Below are 24,024 nucleotides of genomic sequence, written 5' to 3'. Positions count from 1 at the left end.
TGTCTGCACAAATCCACAGATTCTTTTGCCACTTTTGAACTGTTCCTCTGAGCCATTTTTCCCCTTATTTACTTAAACTGATTGAATTCTGTGATACATTTCTGTTTATCTGTTCTGTGTCTTTATTCTTCCCACATTAAACTATTTTGTATAATTTATCTTACCTGAAGTTTAGCCTTTCATTTTATCCTCTTCACGCTGGAAGTGGTTGTTCCCTTTCACGTTGAAGCAAATGAGACACATTCTTCACTCTAAAACAGCACTTTTGTTGTACATTTCTCAGACAGACATTAAAAATTCTGTAGTCTGACAGCATAGTAGCTACAAGACAAAAATGTACATAATGAAAAAATGCTACATTCAAGTATTGACTTGAAATAATCAAGCATAGTATTTCTGGCATTCTTCTGCAATGTAAGTCACGCCAAGGCTTCACTTCCCTTTCAGAATGACACGAACACCCATCAGTCATGATTGTGTGACTCGGTTTGTGACTCTTTCCCAAGACATCTGGATGAGAGACTGTAACTTCCAAATTGTGCCGGGCTTCTCAAACAACCTTAAATAATAACTTTGAAAGCATTACATGGGTTAAATGCTGATGAAAAGCATCCGTTGTTTTGCCAAGCTTCTCAGGGATTTGAGAGCAGAAGCAAAGCAAAATTTTTGAGATTGTGGAGAAGAAAATTTAGCTGCAGACAGAATAGTGTGAAGGTTTTAGTGATCGTTAGAGGTGTCAGGACACATGAACTGCTGTGCACTGTCTTTAGTGCTAGTAACCGTCCTATTTGCCATGTTTAACCCATGTTCCCCCTCTACCTTGGTAACTCCCTCCTTTTTGATTTAGAGTGATTGGTATCTTTAATGACCTCTGGAAGAAATTTATCTAAATACAGTTTAGCTATGCAAACTTGAAATAAGTTCTGCCACCAAACCTGCTTATCTACAGATAAGGATCACAGAAACGCAGAATATGCTGAGTTGGAAGGGACCCACAAAGATGCAGAGGGCATCCCCAAGAGTCACACCGTGTGCCTGAAAGCATTGTCAAACACTTGAACTCTCAGGCTTGGTGCTGTGGCCACAGGATGCCTGTACTTGAATAATGCATCATTTGAGATGCTGCTTGCTGATTTACTGGAGCACTTGCTAAGTGACGTTCACCTGTCATACATGTATTGAGTTATTCTCCAGATTTACTGCTACTTTTCAGGTGATCTGGACTGATAAAGTTCAAAGGTAAAAAAATACTAACATGTTAGCCAGCTGATAGAACTACGTAGGACAATCAAATTCATAATTCACATTGACCGTTCAAAACATGTGACAATGCCTAGTGAATCATTTCCTTTAGGTATCCCTATTTATGTGCTGGTTATGTTTGTTAATTTTTGCCACCTCAGAATGTGGCACCTCAGAAGTGCCACCTCACTTTGTTAACTTAAATGAGGTGACCTGACATGAGTGAGACAGACTTTACAAGCAAGGAGTGCTCTGTACAGAGGTGACAGTGAGTCTTCAGGTCTCATGCATTCAGGATACAAGAAAGCTGACATTTTATTACTTTTTCTTTTGTTAGAATTCTTCTCTTCAAAGACAGTTGATCACTTTCTGGGACCATGTGTGAATTTGGATATTATTTTGATTTTATTGTAGTTGAATAATTATACTTTAGACTCTTTGGTTGTTGAGTAGTGTTTTGTTGTGTGCCTGCAAAAAAGTCCTGAGACAGATTGATTTCATCCACTTACTCCTAAATGACCATTTTAGAAACTGCCTGTTAGTTACTTGAAGATGATTGAGGAAAACTTCATGTATACATTACATTTTTACACACACACTTAAGTGTATCTGTATATATGAACTCATGTATATGCTGTGAACTTACAGATTGAGAGCTTTAGGGAAGAGAGTACCACTCTGTACAGAAGCATGTTTGATTTATGGAGAGAAGTTTACGTAAAAATCTTTTATCGTTTAGGATGGCACCAGAAGTTGCTGCAGTAGAAAGAAAAGGTGGCTATAACCAACTCTGTGATCTGTGGGCAGTTGGAATAACTGCTATAGAGCTTGCTGAACTTCAACCTCCAATGTTTGACCTACATCCAATGAGGTCAGTAAGGGGTTATATCTTGGTGAGTAAATACAGCTTGTTAAATAATCTATTTGGTGAGGGGGTTTGTGGTGTTTGGGTGTGCTGCAAGGGCCTTGAGCTGTAAGTGTTCTGAATGAACAGGATAGAGATTCTAACAACTCTTTTTGGTGCATAAATGTGTAATGTTGTCCTGGTTGCACCTCTTAAACTGATGGGACTTCTTACTGCCAGCTAAATAACATATGTAATAATTCATCTCATCATCATCACCATCATGGCCAGGCTTCGCGAACGAAGATTTAGGAAGGCTCTACCCACGTTTGTTACAGGCACGCTGGTGGCTAATGAGACCAATACGAGATAGACACGTCCGACTGCAAAACGCACAGCAGAAAGACGCCTTAGATGGTGTATTCTGCAAGGCACAATTCTTTCTGTGTTGCCTTTTCTCCTTGAGAGTGATCCTGCGTGCTTTCTCAAAGGAAACAGCAGTGTTATAGATGGTGTGTCTCCAGACCTCCCGATTGGAGGCCAGAGTAGACCAGCTATGATGATCAATATGGCCAAGGCTGAGATGTTGTTTCGGGGAGTCCTTGTATCTTCTCTTTGGGGCTCCTCTCTTGCGGCGGCCGGTGGCAAGTTCACCATAAAGCAAGATCTTAGGGAGGTGGTGGTCCTTCATCCTGGAGATGTGTCCTGCCCAACGCAGCTGTGTTCTCAGCAACATGGCCTCAATACTTGTGACAGCTGCTTGTTCTAGAACAGATGTGTTGGTCACATAATCTGACCAGTGGATGTTTAGGATTGTACAGAGACAGCATTGATGGAAACGTTCTAGGAGTCGCAGGTGGTGGTGGTAGATGACCCATGATTCGGAACCATACAAGAGAGTAGACAACACTATGGCTCTGTAAACACTGATCTTGGTGCTTTTGTTCAAGTGTTTATTACACCAAATTCTTTTATGGAGTTTTCCAAAAGCACTATATACCTTTGCTAATCTATTGTCTATCTCTCCGTCAATCTTACCATCTGAGGAGATGAGGCTACCTGGGTAATCTCATCTATATTGCAATGTAACCACAGAAATACTGTTGTTTTCTTTTTCAGAGCACTTTTTCTAATGACAAAAAGCAACTTCCAGCCTCCTAAATTAAAGGACAAAATGAAATGGTAAGTACTTTTCTGTTTCAGTAGATAATTAATGTACTTTACTGGGCAATTGATTTTAATGTTTAGCACTTCATTTTACAGGTCCAATAGTTTCCATCATTTTGTGAAAATGGCACTTACAAAAAATCCTAAAAAGAGACCTACAGCTGAAAAATTGCTACAGGTATAAATTTATGTATGGGATTTTTTTTAAATTATAAAATTATAACTTATATATTATATTATTATATATATATAATATATATTGTAATGCTTAATATGAGTGGCTGGAATTTTAATCTGTGTGTTTCCTTCTGTCTTTCAGCATCCCTTTGTTACTCAGCCATTAAATCGAAGTCTTGCCATTGAACTTTTGGATAAAATGAATAATCCTGATCATTCCACTTACCATGATTTTGATGATGATGATCCTGAGGTAGGAATATATTTTAATCATAGAATCAGATTAAGTTTTTGTTTGCCAGCAAAACTAAATTATAATGATTTATTGAGCCACAGAATGAATTGTTATCTGGGAATAGTCTCAAAGGTTGCTTTTGCTTTTGGTTGTGCTGCTGTGTCACATGTACAGGCACTTAACAAAAGTCATTATACTTGAGGAACAGAACCTTAAGGAGGTGTAACTACTTTAAAATTTTGTTCATTGTTGTTCTTCAACAATTTTGCAGCAGTAAATGTGATCTGCTTCTCCAGTCCTGAGTTTTGTCATGTGTTCTACTGTATCTTTGTGGAGTTATGTTTCCATTCATCTGCAAAGAAAGCATTTTCATAAAAATAATTTTATACCTGTGTAGGGGAGAGTATGATCCTGTAATTGTTTTTGTCAAATGGTTTGATGTGTGGTTTTTTGCAGATGGTATTTTTTGATCTTAGAATACTCTGAAATTTGATTTCACTTGTGGTTTTGTCGAAGGCAAAGTTTCTGATTTTTGGCTTTAACAGCTGGGAAAAAACCTGCTTATGTAAGACGATAAACAGTGCAGAGCTGAAGTGTTTAATAAATAAGAGAAAACAGATATTCTGGTACTTCATCTTGTCTTGTGCTTTACTGCATGTTAGTGAATACTGTCCGAATGTTTACTGTTCCCTAACTGATGGCCTTTTTTTGGAAGAAAAAATGTAATCCTTTCAACACAAATGCCATTGATTCCATAATTACATACTTTTGGTTTTTTAATTGGTAAACTAGTCTAAAAATGCCTTCAAGGGAAAAGGAGCTTAAAAGAAGCAACTACTTTAATAGATTTATTTTCAAATTTTTCAAGTTAAATGAACTTCTACTTTCTGGAACAGCAAAGACCAGTTGACATGCACAGAGTCTTTCTTAGAAGCTGAAATAAAAAAATGTAGAAAGAAACCAAAGTGAAATAGATAATTTTTTGTGTTGTTGAGTGCAGTGCATATTTTCTAAATGAGAGAGGAGGAGAGGAAAGCATGATGACTGAATAATGGTTAATACTTTTAAAAGCAAATGCACACAGTGGAACAAATTTAATAGATTTTTCTGATAAAAAATATTTAAGAAAGTCAAACACACAAAAAATCCCTTAGTGTGGTTGGCTTTCACATCACTGTTAAGAGAAAGGTGTCTGATTCCTGATGAAAACAGCACTGAGCAATGTGGATCTCCTCCTTACCATAAGTTTTAAGGATTGTGTGTCTTTTAGTTCCCTCTCTGCTCAGTGATGAGCAAGAGCTTGGAGGCCTGTTAAAGTGGTATTTCTGTGGAAACCAGAAAACCAAAACTTTCATGAGCTCTCATAAGAAGAAAGGTAGTGTGCTTCCTGTGAATGAGCTGCTCAGATCTGTGAGTCTTCTCTGCTCTCCTGGAAACTGTAGTGAAACCGTGTACCATTCCCCTGTGTCACAGGTGTATCTTTTCAGTAGGAGTCTTGTCCTTCATTTTGGGCTGATCAGATGGAGAATCTCTCTCCTCTTCTTGTAATAAGTCCCTTCGGTACACATTTTATTGATAGTTACTTGTAGCTTACAAAATAGTGTTCACGCTTTTATGTCCCCTGTGACTTAGCATTGAGAAGGGTCTTCTGTTGTCTAGTGTATTACTTATCAGTTATCCCATAATGGAGTGTGGTATCAGGAGCAGAAGCTATGCCTTGTCTGGGGAGAAAACAAAGAGAAAACAACCTCCCAGCAGTGATCAGAGAAAATATCTAATTTTGTCGCTTAAAAAAAGCTGGACTGGCTGACAGTACGGAGGGCGAGCACGCCACTGGTGTGTCTTTAGCTGTGCATTTTTCAGATACTAGTTCATTTGTTGTTTATCTTACATTGCTGATGGTTTCCTGCTGCATTTGTGGACTTCTGTGTTACACACATTGATACTTCTCCATCACTGTTCATTATGTGGCCTTGAGCTCTCCTGTGCTGTTACCTGTGCTGCTGGATCATTTTCACTGAATGATGTCTCTTACTTAGATGTGAGAGACATTTCTCCCCTACTTTGTTGCTGGATAATTTTCCACTAAGGTATTTAAGGCTCCTGCAAAGGTTGATATGACACTTGGAAAAACATTTTATTTTGTATTAAGTAAGTCTGGGTTTCATCTCTGCGAATAAAGCAGGTAGTAATGAATTATCTAATGCATTTTGAGCAAGTTTTGTATTTCAGATAAAGAACCTCGCCACAGGCAAAGCAGTTGTTGGCATTGTGGTCTTTCCTGTAATAAAATGAATGGAATAAGAAGTGTATGTACTCCTTTTATACAAAATTGAACTTGCTCCAAAACTTGCCTGCTCACAGAGGCAGCTGGAGATGTTCATCTGAATTTAGGGATTAACCAGTCCTGTACTTGTGGCAATCCCCTGAATGCATCCATCAAAAATCAAAAGAAGTGACAAAACAAGGTGCAACATAACACAGTTCGAAAACACTGGTGAGAATCTTGAGCCTCAGACCTACTCCCCAATTTGTTTAGAGTTTTGTATTTTTGGGGTGGTGGTGTTAGTGTCTTGGGGTTTTTTTTGGTGGATTGTTTTTCATTTTTGGAGGCTCAAGAGCTTTTCTGTCTGTTGGTGGTCTTTGAAGTCAAGTCTGCTGCCCACTGTACTGCGAGCTCTTCACTTGGCCTGTGCTGCTTTTATGGGGATACAGTCTGTTGCTGCTTGGATAGTCTGCAGAGCTGTGTTGGTGAAGTAGAGATTAAGGTGTGAATTTGCCACCTCTGAGGAATGCCATACTACATCTTTAAATCATTCTAAACTCAGAGGTGAAATGTTTAATGTGTAAAAACAAAACAAAAAACATGCCATCCTTTGGATATAATCAGAAAGGTTCTTCTGTTCATGCAATTGTTATTTATTTGGCAACAGTATCTGAAATGGACATTCCCTACCCCTGGGAGCTCTTCATTTAGTTTCCCTTTCAGTCATAGACAGGATTTCCAGTTGGGACTCTGCGTTCACTCCCTTAAGAATAAACCTTTGAAGATGTTGACACCTGCCTGTTCATCACATTTCTGTGACAGTGATTCTCATGATGGATGTGATATTAGCCGAAAAGGTTACAAAGAGGAAAGTGCTCATGCCTTATGCTTAGTACAGTCTAAGTTTTGGGGATAAGATTGCTTTTGAGATCTGTACCATGGTGGAAATTGTGACCAAAAGGATTTTGTGTCGGGAAGTTAACCTACATGCCTTTGTCCTCTTGCACAGCTCAGATGTCAAGTGTTTGTATCAGCTCGTTGTCAGTGTATGTATTTCAAGGTGACTTGAGGACTTAGTCCTTGTGACTGAGAGATGAAGATTTGACTCCTTCACGTAATTCTCTGGTCTGGAGGAGGTGGTATGAGGGCAAGCTCTGTCTGTTGTGCAACACAGACATCTGTGTCAGGATGCAAGGACTCAGAATATCACTGCAAAGGCAAAAATGCCTCCCAGCCCCCCTACAGCTTCCGCTGGCATTACAGATGCACACACATCATACACAACGGGATAGTGCCTCTTAATAAAAAATTATAAATAAGCAACCTTTCAGCACTTAGATGAAACCTTGAAATGCATTCTGAGCTATGGCAAACCATTTTTTTAAGCCCCAAGCAATGCACAATAAACAAAATGAAACTGTAGAAGGAGAGGATTGACATAAGTTGTGAGAAACAAAAAACTGCCGATGAGATATGTGGGAGAAAACACATACCCACAGCCTGCAAGTCTTTCCTGTTTCAAAGAAGAGCAAAATGAACATGAATGGGAGGTGAAACACCATGTACATATGTGTTGGATCCTAATGGGAAGGAAGGTAGTAGTGTGTGATGAAAATCGATGAAGTTTTCAGATAGTATTTGAGGAGTAAACGGAGCTGCTGAGCTATTCGTGACTCTCTGTGATAGTACAGCAGTTGACATTTTGTAACTGTCAGCACTTTGTAGTCAAAAGTTGCCCTGTGAAGAATATAATTATTGTATATAAAAGCAAACGTGCCTGTAACAAATGTGGATAGAGCCTTCCCAAATCTTCATTCCCGAAGCCCAGCCATGACCATAAAAGCAAAGCAAAGCTAACATACCAGCACATCATAGCATCAGACTGATTTAATTAAAAATTGCTTTACTGCCACATATTTAACACAGAAACAGAGCAAACATGCACTTTTCAGAGATTACTTGGCCAAACACTGTGGAAAAACAACTTTTTTTCTAAAAAGTAAGATTTCATTACAAAGGACATATGAATGCATAATGTTAGGATTTGTGTTGCTAATTTTGGACCTGATTGTATACGTGTTGTGGTTTAGGATTGGTACTCCCCAATTCACTGCCCCCCACTGACAGTCTCCCAAACCACATGCCACTTGCTTGCTCCCCCTTCCTGCTCCCATGGGATGGAGTTGAGAATTAGAGGCACAAAAATTGGAGATTACAAGATGAGATAAGAAAAATTTACTGGAAACAGCAATGAGATAAGAAAACGAACAGTAACAGCAACAATATTAATAACAGAAGTGTACAAAGATAGGGTGATTCACATACAAGAATGTTCACTGCGGACCCCCAAACAATGGACAATAGCCGACGGTGCTGCCATGTTTTTTGACTGGAAGCCACTCCCTTCTTCTCAGAAACCAGAGAACTCTTTCCCCCTACCCCTGTAAATGACATGAGGTGGTGTAGAATAACCCCTGGGTCCTGGCCAAAACTAGGACAATACAGCTGTCAGCTGATCTTGTACTCTTGTCAAGAAACCTTAAATTATGGTTTCTAAGAGAACCTGCAGCAGTGCTTGTAGAAAGCAGAGAGAAAATCCAATGGGCAAAAAAAAGAAAGCTAAGTCTTAAAAGTTCAGAATACTTCATCCTGTAGAGAAGTAAATGGAAATTCAGGAAAAAAATAGAAGTGGAATATAAATATGAAGGTGAATATGTAGGAATTATGCTTTCTCTCTTGCCACACAGCATGAGAGTACCAGGAATACACCTTTCTACTCAGCTTTGAAAACCTCAGGCAAATTTCTCATTACTTAAAGAACCTAACTGATGACTTTTTAGGAATCAGTTTAGTTTAGGAATTAAATGCTGCCACTGAGTCAGATTTAATCTTGCTGCTTCTTTTAAAAACTACCACTACCTTAAGCTGAATGGTGAAAAAAGGAAATGCTATATGAACAAAGACAAATGCTGGCCAGCATTATCTTTATATTTACTCAAATCTGATGTTCTAAAAACTCTTATCTTGAAGACAGTCAGCAGTTGAAATGTCTCTAAATAATTCTAACCTTAAGTATAAAAAATTGCATGCAATATTTATATTTAGCTTTCACTTGATTTCTTTCTTTCCTTTTTTGATACTGTGCTAAAGAAACTTGCTAAAAACTGTCAGACAATACTGGTTTTCAAGTGAGCATATTTTGGTACTGAAATATTTTATTTTTCACTTCTAGCCTCTGGTAGTGCCTCACAGAATTCATTCAACAAGTAGAAATGGAAGAGAAGAAAAGACACGCTCCGAAATAAACTGTAAGCAAATGTGATATGACAATATGGAGTATTCTTAAAATAATCATCGTTACTATTTCAACTGGTATTTTGAGTATCTGATATATGTAGAAACATTTTTAATGATGTATAGGAAAATAAAAACATGCTGTTTCACTTAAGTGTACAGATTCTAGATGACTATGCAAAAGAAATAGTGTAAAATATTTGGCTACACCCTTTGTCAGCACTTCTGCAAGGCCCACTACTGCTTCATCTTAATTGAGCAGGACACAACCTGAGCTCTTCTGACAGCTGATTGATATAGCTTTGTATACCACTCCAACCAGGATATTCAGGCCAAAACCAGATTCAACTGGGTAACAGAATGGCAAACGAATATTTTTTCTTTCCTTAATTATCTTTGTTTCACTTTTGAATTGAAACAGTCGCATAGAGATCAGGAAGGGAGGAGGTTGATCACTGGCTTTTAAAAACAGACTTCATCCCCCAAATTGCAGTAATTCTTTTGTTTGAATTAAATCAGAGCAATACTTAGAGCTTTAGCTGTCTTTTCTTAAACTGAAGTTAAGGGGAGAAGTGTTAAAGAGGTTCTGCCAAGCTGGTGTCCTAGAAAATGTGATTAGTTTGCTCCAAAATTCATTCAACGCTCTTTAGTGCTAGTGAGTCTCCCAAAAGAGCAGATTCAGTAGTGAATTCACACCATGGATGTGCTTTTTCTATAAATTACAGCTGTATTGCGCCTCTACAGAAGATACTTCACTGCCCTATTTGCTGAATGGTTTTCCTGTTCCCTATAATGAGTAGGTGACGCAAATGGTGATTGTGCTGCCTTTGTGATAAAAGAGTACTTTCTGTGCCCATTAGTTTCTAGCAGGCACTAATTGGCTATGTCCATGTGTCAGAAGTTTCCATCAGTGGGGATATGATACACTTATTAAACTAATTTTTTCTCTTTTTGTTAACCTTGGGAGCTAAATTTTGTGTAACCACAGTCCAACTTAAATTCTTGTTTTCCTTTTTTTCCTCTTTAGTTGGTCAAGTAAAGTTTGATCCACCTTTGAGGAAAGAGACAGAGCCACATCATGAATTTGTGAGTAACAAGCAGCATGTGCTATGCTCTGCACATTATCCCCTGCAAATATCTGTGCAGGAGATGTGTAGTGTGCTTCCTTAGCACTACTAAACTTGTTCGTGATTTTACTGACAAATTGTAACATAATGTTCCTTTGGTGCCATTACTCTATATGCAGCAAAACTCCTTGTTTGTGGGCTCTGCTGAATGTGATGTATGTGCTTTGTCTTGTAGGTTTCCTTTATCCTTTATACCTCATTGTCCAGGATATTATTCCATTTATTTATGGAGTTATTTTTTTTAGTTCTACAGTTACCGTGCGTACTCAACTTCTGCTCTCCGTTGTTCTTGTATTGACAGTGGAAATAGCAGAATTGAGTAGAATTAGGGGAGAGATATGGTGCATTTTAAAAGAATTTCCCATGTGAATAATCCTTCTGTGGCCCTGCATCACACCTGAGCCATGCTGAGTCAGGCAGTGGATGTATTCTGTGAAGGTGCATTGCCAGTGTCTTCTTCCTGTGGACCCATCGATACAAGGGATGTGAGGATTCAAGCTGTAAGGGAAAAGGTGTCAGTGCTGTCTCACACACACGATTGCAGCACATTCCTCTCTTCTGTGGAGAGCGTTGCTTTTCTCATTTGTGCACTTTGGGCAGCTTCTTCACGTTCCTGGATAAAAAGATAAAAAGTCTGCTTCTTCACTGCAGACTTTTGTGTTCTCTTTGTTTTTCTAAGGCAGGTGTTAAGGTGAAAAAGTTGGCTTAGTACATAGGTGGGAAGAACACTGGTTTTCCTTGAGTTGGTTTTGGGAATGATGTGTACCTAGGGATGTACTTGTGTAGTCTACAAACCACATGTGAGTCAGATTTCTGACACAGATTTCCTTGTGGTGCTCTGTAGTTGTACTAAAATCTCCTTCCCAGCTCTTTGCCCTCTGGTAGTGGGTCAGCTGGCTCTGGGTGTATGAGGTTGTGTATAATCTTGCTCGTCCTCAGAACTGGCTGGACGGGTAACCTGCAGTTTCTGGTGCCTGTTTGAGATGGAGGAGAATAGCTTACCAAATCACACGTAGGATTTAAACAAGTATTTCAGATGTGTTATTTAGACATTGACATAACTGCGTAACAGCATCATTTAGGAGCCCTGGTTATGTAAGGCTTTTTATTTTTTTTAATATTTTTATTATATTTTATTAAATATGATAATGCAGTCAGGGCTTCTACTGTAAGTTTACCAGCTAACTCAAAATTATTTTTGAACTGATTCCAAGTTGTCCTGTCTTTGCTTCCCTGTTACATACTCTGGATTGTAAAGAAAATACAGTTGGTAGCAATGTATAGTTCAAATTATAATGCTTTTGCTCATTAAGAGCACATATATACACACATAGAATCATAACTGCAAAAAGGTGTTAGTGGAGCAGCTGAAGTTTTGGAAATACTTTTCCCATTTCTTTCTTTTTATCAGTCACTGACTACATAAACCAGTTGTTGGACAACTCCATGGGGCAGTGGTGTTTTTACTGCACCTTAGGAACCTGAGTTGCTAAACTGTGGAGAGAGATTTTCTGCAGGGATTAAAGCAGTTTTTCAGAGCACTTTTTTGGCTGTTGTTGGAAGGGAGGAATCGAGCCTTTTCCTACATTGTGTGTTAGCAATCAGGACCTTCGCACTTTGGAATCTCAGAAGCTCTTGGAGGAGGGACACGAACAGTCCAAATTAATTCTGTTGATAAGAAAATATCTTCATATTGTCTGTTCTGGTCAGACATTGCATATTTGAAGCCTGTCCAAAGAACTTGTCTGATCTCCCTGTCTATAACTGTTTGGATCTTTCTGAAGAGGAAAATTAACTCCTCCATGGCTTATATCAGAATATGAAGCATGCAGACCTGATATGTTCTTTCTAGATAAAACAGAACTATCATTTTAAAAATAATGATTTTGGGTCCAGAGACCAAAGAAAAAACATACAGGTATGGATTAGCTATAGGACCAGTGGACAATTTAAATTGACATATCAATTGCAAACAAGAGACCTATTCAAAAAATGGATGCTTTTGCAAAGAGCCTCAGCACAAACCAGTCTATGGGAGAAGTTTGTAACAATTTATACACTCTGGGAGTGAAAGTCTTTGAAATGGAAGTGGGAGCAAGAGATGCCTGTCTCTTCCTCCAGCACTAACAGTGTGGATCCATTTTCATTAAAGCAGTTCTGATGCTTTTGCTTCTGTCTCACTAAAACGTGCTTAAACTTACACTCAGTTACTTGTGGCTATGAGTGCACAAAGGACTGGACCACTGCAGCATGAGGAGTTATTGTCATTGGTGCACTGAGATGTTGAACTGACCGTACTTGCCTCTTACTGGGACAGTCTGTCACACATTACCACAGCTCAGGTGATGAACAATAAATAATTCATCATTTTGGTGTGATTCAGTAGTGTTTGGTAATGTGACCATATCCCTAACTATGTTTTACCCCCATCCTGAGAACTGTCTTAACATGGTTTGAATTTCAACTAACAATATCTCTTTTTTTTTTTAGCAAGAAAATTTACATTTATGTATACCTGGCTTTCAGTCACAATATAAATAATTTGAGTTTCTTGATCTCTATCTAATGAACAGCCTGACAGTAGCGATTTTTTGGACAATTCAGAAGAAGTATACTACACTGCAAGATCTAACCTGGTATTTTTCATCTTATGCCTTTCTTTGTCAGTGTTAGTTTTGTCCTAATTTTCCTTTTTCGAAACTTGTGTTTTGTCCTGTTGTTGTACTGCTGTTTTCATCTGTTTAAAAACCATTCAATATAAGAATTAGTCTATATGTGTATTTCTATAACGTAGAAAGAAATTCTTAACTTAGTATGTGCAGCATTGACAGTATTTGTTTTTCTGTGTTTTCATGTTATTCATGTTTAGTTGAATCACTTTTATAGAAGGGACTCAGTATTTTACATTCATTCTAGTTTCTTTAACTACCTTACTATGCATAACTTAATTTTTTGGAAGGTGACTGAAGATAGAAGAAACATACTCTTTGCATTTTTGTCTGGTAGTTCCTTTAAGTGGCCTCATAAAAGACTAAAGTTACATAAGTGTAAGTCTCTGAATTCTCCAGATGGTAATTATGTTACAGAATGAATGTACACTTAATAGAAGTAACAGAAAGTGGGATCATAACTGTTTTCAATAGCATTTGGCATTGATTATAGTCTGATACATTTTCTGAATTTTCTCCTATTGCACTGCTAAAAAATTTGGTTGTTGGCATTGCTGTGTAGCAGTTACTCTAGGACGTGAGTTTTCTTACTTCTCTGCTCTTTGTGTAGTTAGATGAGTAATGCATTTAAGTCTTGGGTGTCTCCATATTCTGTTGAAAAAAAGAAAGAGACGTTCTGTGCTAAATGAAGAGCATTACTCTGCTAACTTTCTGAGATTTGTGAGATGTTAATATAAGTGCACTGAGAGGAAAATGGAAAACTGGGATGTTTGGGAATGTCTTTTTTATGCGGTGTTCTTGTCCTTGCATTTTTTTTGTTTGTTTTGACATCAGTTGGCTTGGTGTAACTTGAATCTGCCAAAAACATTGTTACTGAAAGCTTAGACTGTCTTCCCCTTTCTTAGAAGGAAACTTCTGTGTTACTTCATTTTAAGAATGTTTCACAAACTGTTTTGAGATCAGTAGCTTAGATTTCTCTACCTGGTGGCAACACCTCCATCCTGTGCAGTTCCTCTGGTTTTGGAAGTGTGGTTTTGGTTTTTCAGTTTGATTTGCTTCTGGTTTTCTCTTTCCAGTTTAACACTTTTTAAAATCTGTCTGTTTAAGGTTACTTTGGGTTGTTGCATATCTTGCTATCTTAGTATCTGGGGGTCTGAGTCGAATGAGAATGTCTCCTAACTGGACTGTCGTTTCTCATCCTCCTTTTACCCCATACTGTTCAGAATACTCTTCAGAAATTATGACCATGATGGAACTTAAAAAGTACTGTTGTTGTCACAGTTGTGAGAGGGTTTTTAAAGTAATTCGACAGCACTTTGTGTTTCACTGCTTTCTTTGCACCTCCTGTGTTCATTGTGAATCAAAGAGGAGAATTCTGAGTTGGTGGTAAATGCATCCCCTATTGGTGAGATTCTTCCAGTAAGACCCAATCCTTAGAGAAGTAAGTGCCAGTTGGTTCATTCTTCTGTTGTGGACCAGGACACACTAATCAGACATTCTCTTTCTGTCTCTCTCCTTCCCCAGCTCCCCACTCCTGTTCTGACAGTTTTGCTTTCAGATGTGTTTGTTGTGAAATGATATGTGGATTTTTAAAATGTCATCAAGAGGAAAAGATTATACTTTTTTCATAAGCATAGTATATCACCTACTACTGTTTGGGCTCTTTCCCATGCTGGTTTTATAAAATACCTTATGAACAATAACTCCTTTGCAGGGCTATCTGTCTCTAAAATCCTAAAAAAAAATATAATTATCATAAATCAAGGCATACTTTGGACTACATACAGTTAAGGTGGAAAACAAATTTGAGGAGTGACTGACAGTATTTTTACCTATCACCTAGCATTTTGCACAGCCGGACTGATCATGTGGCAGTTTATGTTGTCTGTATTAAACCCCAGGATGTTTTGTTGTGTACTCCTCTGGCTTGTTGAAGTTCTTCTAATGAGCAGCCCACTCTTGTTTATTTTGGAGAGTGGTTTCATAATACCATTGGCTTTTAAATGTTTGATGCCTATGATGTGGTTACCCTTAAAAATCATTCCCCTCCTTTTCTTCTCCCCCTTCTTTCCCCTGTGCAGTTCTGAAATAGTAACGGAGATCTTGCCAGAAGAATGGAGAAATTCAGTAAAGGTCTCGTTTGCAGGGAAAATTCCATGTCGAAACCCCAGGATCCCTTAATGCAAATTGCAAACAGAAAGGACAAGATAGTACTTCTCTTTGACTTTCTACAAATATACCCTTTTGATTCATAGCTAACTATATAACAGACTGTTTTGCTCTAGGTGCAAGGTTCTTCTGTCTTTCAGGATAGATATTTTTTCATTTTTCTGCAACTAGACAACAAGTTTCTCAGGACTTTACTTGGGTACCTTCCATCATTTGAGATTTTCTTGCACATGCTACTTCCTGTCATTTAGAGTTCTTCATGTTCCTGTTTTGTCATCTTTGTCTTATGTGCATATTAGACTTTACATAAGGTAGACCTTCTCACTGTTTTCTGTGTATTTTAAAAGCAATTGTTTGGATACAGGCTTAAATAAGTAGGAGAGCTGAGCATTGCATTTGCAGTGAGCTCAGGAAATGGTTTAAATTCAGTCATCTCTAAAAATATATACTCCTTTATTCTAGGACATTTTTTAAGTTTTTTATGCTATTGATCCTGGGAAAAGTACCAGAAATCCAATGGCTAACTAAATGTATGGCTGTTCATCTTGTACTGCAGCAGCCACCACAGTGGCAGTCTCAGGAATCTACATGAGTTGACACAGTAGGACCGGATTTCTGTGATTTGAAACATTTTTGCTATAATTAAGCAGATTTTCAGAAGTTGTCCAAGTATATGCCATCCTGAGCAAAAATGTGCAACTTCTTTCCATTTATTTTTTTCCACTAGATCAGTTGCCCGTTGGATTCCCTGTGTGGCCTTGCAAACGGCTGTGTCAGTATGCTGGAGGGAGGTGCATGGGGTAGAGAGAAGCTGGGAGTAAGGGCTGTTAAACCCAGCTTCTGCAGATCTGTTGCTGTATGTGTAATTGCCTCCGCTTCTTGGAGGTGACATGCTGTACTTACCATTGTTGGAGTCTGTCAAGGGGAATCTGTATGAGAATTTGGCCTCTGGTCCCAAAAGCCCCAATTCTGAGAAACGAAAGAGAAGGTCACATTGATCAAATGCAAATATTTTCATTTAGGTTATCCTGGTCTGCAGTGAAATACTGTGGCAAAACCTTTTTCTTCTCATTCATAGTGAGCTGAAAAATAATTCTGGTTCATATGAGTAGACTGAGCTGCACATCTTGATAAATTAGAAAAACTGTCAGAGAATCCCCCAAAAAAGATGAGGTGGGAGGGAACCCCTGGTGATCTCTAGTTTACTCCTGCTTAAAATAGGGGCAGCTTCCAAGCTAGATTCAGAGATTACTTTGGGCCCTCTGGCTTTGCTGTGGTTGGCCACACGTACCACAAATGTGTGCTGCTCATGTGTAGTTCCCTCCTTGGCTGCTGGGACTACCGAACGCTTTTCAGTCCAGAGTTGCCCTTCCTGCCCCTAGCCAGCTTGTCCTCAACCTCTTCTGGTATCTGTGGTGGATCTGTCCTAGTTCCAGGACTTTTCAGTCGTCTGTATTAAACCCCAGGATGTTTTGTTGTGTACTCCTCCGGCTTGTTGAAGTTCTTCTAATGAGCAGCCCACTCTTGTTTATTTTAGAGAGTGGTTTCATAATACCATTGGCCAACTACCTCAGCACCTGGCCCTAGTCTACATCATCATACTAACTGATTTGTAACAGTGACTTATTTTTTTCTTTTTATTATACGAAAAATTAAATGTTTAATTTAGCCTGGACTATACAACACACAGTGAAAATTCTACTACCAAAACACACAGCTGAATTCCACTGTTTTAGAAAGTGACAGAGGAGTTGAACAAAACTTGGATTTGACATCTCAGGTTCCAACCTGCAGTTGTTTTCAGTTGTTACAAACTTAACATTCATTCTGGACTTGTTTAGGAATGAATTCAGTGAGAGGTTTGCAGCTCCCGTGCAGTCTGCATTGTTGTACTTACTGGATGCATTAATACGTTTGGTCCTATTTAAAGAACTAGGTTGTGGTTGGTTTTTGTTTTCTTTTGGCTTTTAAGTATACTCCAGGTTTAATAATTCATGATAGTTTTTGGTAACACTTTTAGGAATGCAGTGTTTCAGCATAGGTATTCTCTGTTTTTTAATTATTTGTGGCAGAAGAAGTAAAATACTGGTAGGAAAAGACTGAATTAAAGAGATTGACATAGGCAATAGAGAACTTTGCCCAGGAGCATTTTTCTTCAATTTAAGTAATTTTTCTCCTTACACATGCATAGATTTGCTTTTTGTTTACTTACAAGCCATGAAGACTCCTATCCTAGGTAGCTAAGGTAGCTGTAAAAACATATTGCAGCTATCAGTGTGGAATTTCGGAGAGTCTCTTCGTATTTTGTTTGGCTTTAGGTAATGAAATGGCACATGGTCCTTAGGATCAGAAGAAAATAAGTGGAAATGGGGAGAAAAGTACCAGTGGTTTTTGCTCTTTCTTTTCCGTCCCCGTATGTTTTGGGTACTTTCTACCTTGGCTAAAGTAATTGAGAAAATGAGATGCTAAGTTTTATAGTGTTGTTTGTGCCAAGGGGACATTCATAGGCACAATGCATAGAGAACTGAAATATAAGGGAAGAGGGGAATAGTGGTTGTGTAGCAGTAATGCACAGTAAAACCTCAGTCAGTAACCAGGAAAGAATTATATTTAGTGCGTTTAAAAAATATACATACAACTTGCTGGTTTTGATGTGTTAAGATATCCAAAGAAATTCAAGAATGCACTTTTTATTGAAATAAAGGCATTAAAAATATAGCATATGCATTAGGTAATGCTAGGCTCTTTTAAAAATTAACTTCCTCTTTGATGGAGCAATGTGATAGGAATTGCTTAATCATTTTACTGAGAATGTATGTGCCTTCTCATTTGACATGTTAGTAGTACGAAGGTGATTTGTATTCTTTGAAATTCAGAGTTACTTCCCTGGCATTTTGTAGATTTAGTGTCTTAATTTTGTCACTTCAAATGGTCTTGTTTCTCACTAGATTTCAAGAATAGCAAATGTAGGAAGTAACTGTGAATTGCTGGGTTGCTGTATACATTCAGTTTTGTTGTTGAAGGGCTGAACACCTAAAAATAGATTCCCAGTACAGCTCAGCTCTACAGAACAAAGTGGGAACATAACTGTTAAAGGTGCAGTAACAATTAACTTACTGTGAAATTCTGCAGAAAATAAAGCAGGTTTTTTAAATTTAAGCTGCAGAAGGTTTTGCAGATTTGAGCACTCCTGGGGAATTTGTTTCATAGAACGCCCTTTGCTTTATCTTTGCTCTGAGGAAATCTGTATACTCTTTTTAGTCATTGATTACTTTGCACATGTAATTTATCTGATTTGTCTTTCTTCATGACAGCTTCCTTTAGTGTTACTTAAGCTGTTGAGAAGAACTGGTAATTATTCCCTGTATTACCTTTTTTTCCAAAGCAATTACTGTCAGCAAATAGCACACTTGTACACAGATGAGACCCTGAGATTAGCTCAGCTGGTTAGAGTATGGTGCTAACAACACAAAGGCTTTGGGTTTGATCCCCATAGGGGCCATTCACTTAAGAGTTGGACTCAGTGATCCCTGTGGGTGCCTTCCAACTAAGAATATTCTGTGATCTGAGTTGTTTTGGGAATGAGTTGCTGGTAACCTGAGACTGATTGCAGAATAATCTAGAGTTGCATCTTTAATTTAGTACCCAGATTATTGACCTCTTCTCATTCCTGCCAGCTGTATATCTCAAGATCCTATTGGAATATATCTGTTTACTCACCCGGATTTATTCTGTCAATATTGTCTGATCTGAAAAGAATTTTAATTAACTAATCAGCATTGTATGTATGTTAAATGAAAATATTAATGTAGATTGATAAAGTTGTTGGGTAACTTTGCATCATTTAGGAATTAATGCTAATCTGTTCTTCCCAGTGGGAATCCACAACTGATAAGATTTCATATCTTCATGTGTGGCTTTAAAAAACTCCAGTTATATTGGGTGATTAAGTGTAACAGCTCACTGCAGGCTTTGCAGGATACATGCAGCATTTATCAATGTTTTCATATCAAATATGCCGCTAGAAAGTTTATAAAATTGTAACTTAGGGATATATTTGAAATACAAGGTAGAAGAAAAATATATTTAACTTTTTAAAAGCTTTCTAGCTCTCGGTATTTATCTATCAAGAGTGCAAAAGAAGGAATTTCCCTAGCAGTGGTGTACTTCACCCCACAGTTGGAGTGAAAGCCAGCAATGTTTAAAGGGCTTTGGAAAATTCTACATATCCAATTAAAATCATAAATCTTACACAACAGTAAACTGAATTAAAACAAAGCTTTTGCCCTTTAAAAGCATTTAAACATAAGTAATTCTGGCAGATGTCATTTTTGATAAAGAAAATTCCAGTTATGCTTAAGAAGTCTGGTGGCAAAGGAAGGCTCCTTATGTTTTAGGTGGGTTTGTTTATTTTCTTCTATTAATTTTCCTGTCATTGCTGTACAGTGTATTCATAGCCATACATTGCACAGTGTGTAAATTAAAGTGGACAGACATTTTGGCTTTGTCCAGCGTAACATCTTTATTTCTTACTTTTGAATAATGTGATTTTGCAACATTGAAGGCTTGTCTCTTCAAAGCGAAAATCTCAGATTTCATTATACTGATCTGGCGTTATTTTTCTCAACAGCTTCCCAGTCTTTGTTCTGGCATCCTCTCACATAGGCTCACACAACCTGTTTAACCTACTTGCTTGTGAGTCTGGTGACATCTTATGTTTCCAGTCTTGTTATTTTCTGCTCTAGAGCCCGAATCCTCAAAATACCTGTGCTTACAGAGGGAAGGTTTTGAGATTGCAAAGGAATATTATAAATACTCAAAGTAAAGAAAGTTAAATTTGTTTCTTTGTGGTGGATTGTAGTCCATCAGCTGGTGGTGAAGAGCAGCAAAAGGGAATTACGTGGGTATAATGAGACAGATGCTGGGTGTGATGAAGAGACTGAAACTGTGGAGGGCCTAGGATGGCCTTTCTTGGGGAAAGGAGACTTGCTGAACTTGTTTGGAGCAAGGAGCAGGAGGAATCAAAATCGAGGCATAGGAGGATGATCAAACTGTGGAGAAAGAAGGTACGGATAGCAGAAGGGATCAAAGATAGCCATGACTGAGGCCTGACACCTTCCTCCCCATTGGCATGGCCACTTGGGAGGCCTGTCGTCCTAGATCCCCTAACAGATGTCTAGAGAGAAAGTTGGGTGGCCCTTCTGAGTCAGATCCATAGAAGTGGATAGAGTTTGGTGGGTTTGGGGGATCATTTAATTCTAGAACAAAGAAGTGTAATAAAATTGATACAGAGATTGAAAAGTCAGTCTCTCCATGGTTCAGGAAATGCCACCATCAGGCTTGTCTTTGCAATTTTTATTCAACCTTCTGATCTATACATTCTTTTACATCAAGTAATCATCAATTACATAGTGTTTTTCTCACAATATCTCACTTGTTTTGGGAAAATACGTAAAGTTACTGCAGCAATCAAATGCTACTGACAACTGTGGTAGGCACACCCATGTGGAAACTACTACTTAGCTTTGCAGAGCAGAATAGAGAGCACAGTAAACAACCTGAAACTCCTTGCCAAGCAGAAAACAATGTCCATAGCTTTGTATTAAAGTGCTTGCCCTTCAGCCTGGAACTGAGGACTGTGGTGGTTTCTACTTCATCAGCTTAGAACACTGGAAAATCTAATGTGAGACTTTTCCTCTGATTTTTAAAAATGCTCTTTTGAGAGATCAGCCCCATCTAATCTGAATTTATTGCTCTTAAAGCTTGAGTATCTGGGCATCTTGATGAGGGATGGCATATTTTGATATGAGTTGCGGTTCAACAGAAGATGTTGGGAGGTCTTTACAGTGTTTTCTGGGAAGGAACAGCGTAGCTCTATTTATCACTAATTTAGGTGATTGGTAATTTGTTTCTCCTGGTGAATACACTCAGTATCTTGGGAGGAAATTTATGCTCAGATTTTTTCTATTGTGATCCATTTGAAGAGAAAAATACCCTGTAATTATAGCAGTATCCTCCTGGCAGGTGCAGGTTTGATCGTGTTTCAGCGGGGTCCCTGTATTCCATTAAGGAATTAAATTTGTATGGCATTATAGTGTTTATTTAGTAACAGTGTTGGAAGCCTATTGCCACATCTTTTTTTTTTGTATCTTATACTCCATGATTGCTGGAGCGTTTGACTTCATTAGTACTGTATTTTTCTTTTCAATACAAAAGGTGTTCTAAAAGCGTACACATATGGTTATAACCAGAGCTATAAGAGCATTTATTGTCCTGTCTGCTTATATTTTTAATGTCCCAGTGTGCTGAAGGGATTTTAGGCTCCCTGCCAGAACTACTCCCCATCTGAAACGACTACTACAACGTGCCAGTGAGGGGTAGCAGGGTTCTCTACAGGGTCTGGTAGATCGCAAAGTCCTTAGTGCTGCCTTTTTTTTTTTTTTTTTCCAATTTTTGTATTAGTTTTGTTGTTATTTTATTTCCTTTTCTGCAGCTGACTTTATTTGAGCAAAGGACCTGTGTGTGCAAGGAGGCTAAGTTCAGAGTTTTAAAAGGAGTTAGAGGTGCAGTGAACTGGCAGAGAGGAAATTTTTGAGTGCAGTGGGCCTGAGAGTGGTGATAGGGGTCAGGAAAGCCAGAGAAATAAGCTTGTTTGGTACCTCAGGTGTGGCAGAGGGGATAACAGCAGCATGACTCAGAGTGTGTGTTTGATGCTCACCTGTTCATCTTAAAGATTCATTCTCTTACATTTTTAGGATCTACAGCTAGAATATGGTCATGGTCCTCAGTGTGGCTACTTCTTGGGTGCAAATAAGTGAGTAAGCAGAAGCATTTTCTGTCTTTAATTAATTCAAGACTATTTTAATACAAAAATCACAAATGTGTGTTTAACACATTAGCTGAAATGTAGTAAAATAAGTCAAGCTTGTTTCTATCAATTACAATTCCAAAATCACTATTATTTCTACAATAGTAGTAACTCCAATGCTATAGATTTGCAGCATTTTTCAGTATTTGAGGTTGTGTTGTCTCTATGGTGGTGTAAGATTCCTTTTAAGAGCTGTTATCTTGGTCTGCTTGTTTACAAAATGTTCTGCATGATAGGTCCCACAGACCACAATTTTACCCCACCTGGGAACTACCAGTGCTCTTCTTTGATATTGCTTTATGCCCTTCTTCATCTTGTGGGGCACTTGGGAACATGCAGTTATAAATGCTTTAAAAAATAAAACTTACCTTTCTTAGCAAGCCCTTCAACTTTATGTTCGTACATTTAATAATTGTGATATATTAATCATATGAAATAATTTTCAGTGTAATTTTTCCTTTCCACCCAATTTCTTAATTACATTTATGCATGTCAGAATTAAGATGCCTAGCTTTGATTTTCAAATTAAATCATGTTGAAAATCTAAGCGTAGAACATGATATTTTTACACAGTCTTTAATTGGGAAAACTATGAACACTGATATCTTCCAAAATCCTGTTGTTTCTTATTCCTGTGTTTTGCCTGTGATTCTTGCCTGTCTGTTTTTTCAAAAGCACAAAAATGAAGTTCAGAATGTTACAAAAATTAACCTGGGAAGAATGAGTTTATTCTAATAGTAGTTTAATCCTCGGGAGTCTGATTTTTATTTTTTTTTTTTAAGATTACAATTTTCTTGGAGAGTGTGGATTTGTTTTCAATTGGATCAAGCTAAGTTTTACAGAACAAGTAAAGTGGTTTACAGTACAAGGAAAAAAGACCGCTGCACTTAGTAGCAATACATTAATAGACACATGTGAAAGCACGTTGTGTAAAAATAAATGAAAGAAAAATTGTAGCTATGTTCATTTGTATATGGATGCTTGATGTACATTCTGAAAGCCAGCTGAAATAACTTGCTGCTTTGGATTATTTATTGATAGAATCATAAGAGCTTTTGTTCTGGCTTCTGATAATTGCATTTGTGTACCACAATTAAACTGTGTTCTTATTCTTATTTAATGCTGAAGGAGTCTCTTAAAATCAGTTGAAGAAGAACTGCATCAGCGGTAATTCTATTCTTTTTTTTGTTTTCTTCTCTTGTGTGTTTCAAAAGTAATTTGTGCATTGATTTTTTTTTTTTCTGTCTGTCACAAGTAATTCTTGTTTGTCCCTATACTTGCTGAGAGGTTATGAGAGAGGCTTAGCTGTCTGGGTTGCAGCTGTGCTCTAAAGAATAATAATAATTAAAAAAAGACAGTAAAATTCTGTAAAAGAGGTAGTAGCCTTTGAGCTCAGAAATTCTCACAGCAGTCAAGGTAATTTTAATACAACTCACGCAACTGTAATACTTTATTCATTTTCTTAGGGGACATGTGGCACATTTAGAAGATGATGATGATGCAGATGATGATTCTAAACAGTAAGTCCTTCTTGTAAAAATAAATAGATAAATAGAATTAGATCCTTGAATAGATGAGCATTTGAAAAAAATAAGTTTAATCATGTTTTATAATAACTCAGGATTCTTTACTCTATAGCATTTTTACAGATAGGCATTTAATGTTGTTCCTAAATTACATCACCAGAAGTTTTCTTATTCTGCTAATAAACTTACTGTAAATTGGGGGAGTGGGGAGTCTTGTTCCTTGCTTGATACAGTTGTCCTTTTACCTTCTATTATTGAACAAAATCTTGGTGTCATTACATTGAGCCAGTAATTCGACCCAAGTCCTGGTGCCTTGTTTAGAACCAATAACTGTGTAAGGCTCATGAAAAGTATGTAAAATGTATACATAAGTCTTCTCTAGTTTGAGTTTGTTCTGTCCTAGCTAGGAGGATGCCTGTATGGGTGCTAGATTTTTGGAA

The 24,024-nt window shown here is 37.8% G+C and overlaps 1 protein-coding gene across 5 annotated transcripts in view; it reads left to right on the top strand.

The window, feature by feature from the left end:
* Positions 1-24,024, top strand: part of MAP4K3 (mitogen-activated protein kinase kinase kinase kinase 3) — a 67,846-nt gene that overhangs the window by 15,021 nt on the left and 28,801 nt on the right. For 2 of the 5 annotated variants that reach the window (XM_029964870.1, XM_029964869.1), the window contains exons 9-18: positions 1,982-2,113; positions 3,206-3,268; positions 3,350-3,431; positions 3,573-3,683; positions 9,164-9,239; positions 10,253-10,311; positions 12,926-12,988; positions 21,946-22,004; positions 23,187-23,225; positions 23,525-23,578. In XM_029964870.1, the coding sequence (XP_029820730.1) occupies positions 1,982-2,113; positions 3,206-3,268; positions 3,350-3,431; positions 3,573-3,683; positions 9,164-9,239; positions 10,253-10,311; positions 12,926-12,988; positions 21,946-22,004; positions 23,187-23,225; positions 23,525-23,578 (738 nt within the window). The remainder of the gene's footprint in view (positions 1-1,981; positions 2,114-3,205; positions 3,269-3,349; positions 3,432-3,572; positions 3,684-9,163; positions 9,240-10,252; positions 10,312-12,925; positions 12,989-21,945; positions 22,005-23,186; positions 23,226-23,524; positions 23,579-24,024) is intronic. The other 3 variants (XM_029964872.1, XM_029964871.1, XM_029964873.1) reach the window with 3 other exon arrangements.

The sequence above is a fragment of the Manacus vitellinus genome, unplaced genomic scaffold, assembly GCF_001715985.3.
Source record: "Manacus vitellinus isolate BGI_N305 unplaced genomic scaffold, ASM171598v3 scaffold_81_pilon, whole genome shotgun sequence".
NCBI lineage: Eukaryota > Metazoa > Chordata > Aves > Passeriformes > Pipridae > Manacus > Manacus vitellinus.
This window is presented reverse-complemented; position numbering and strand designations above follow the sequence as displayed.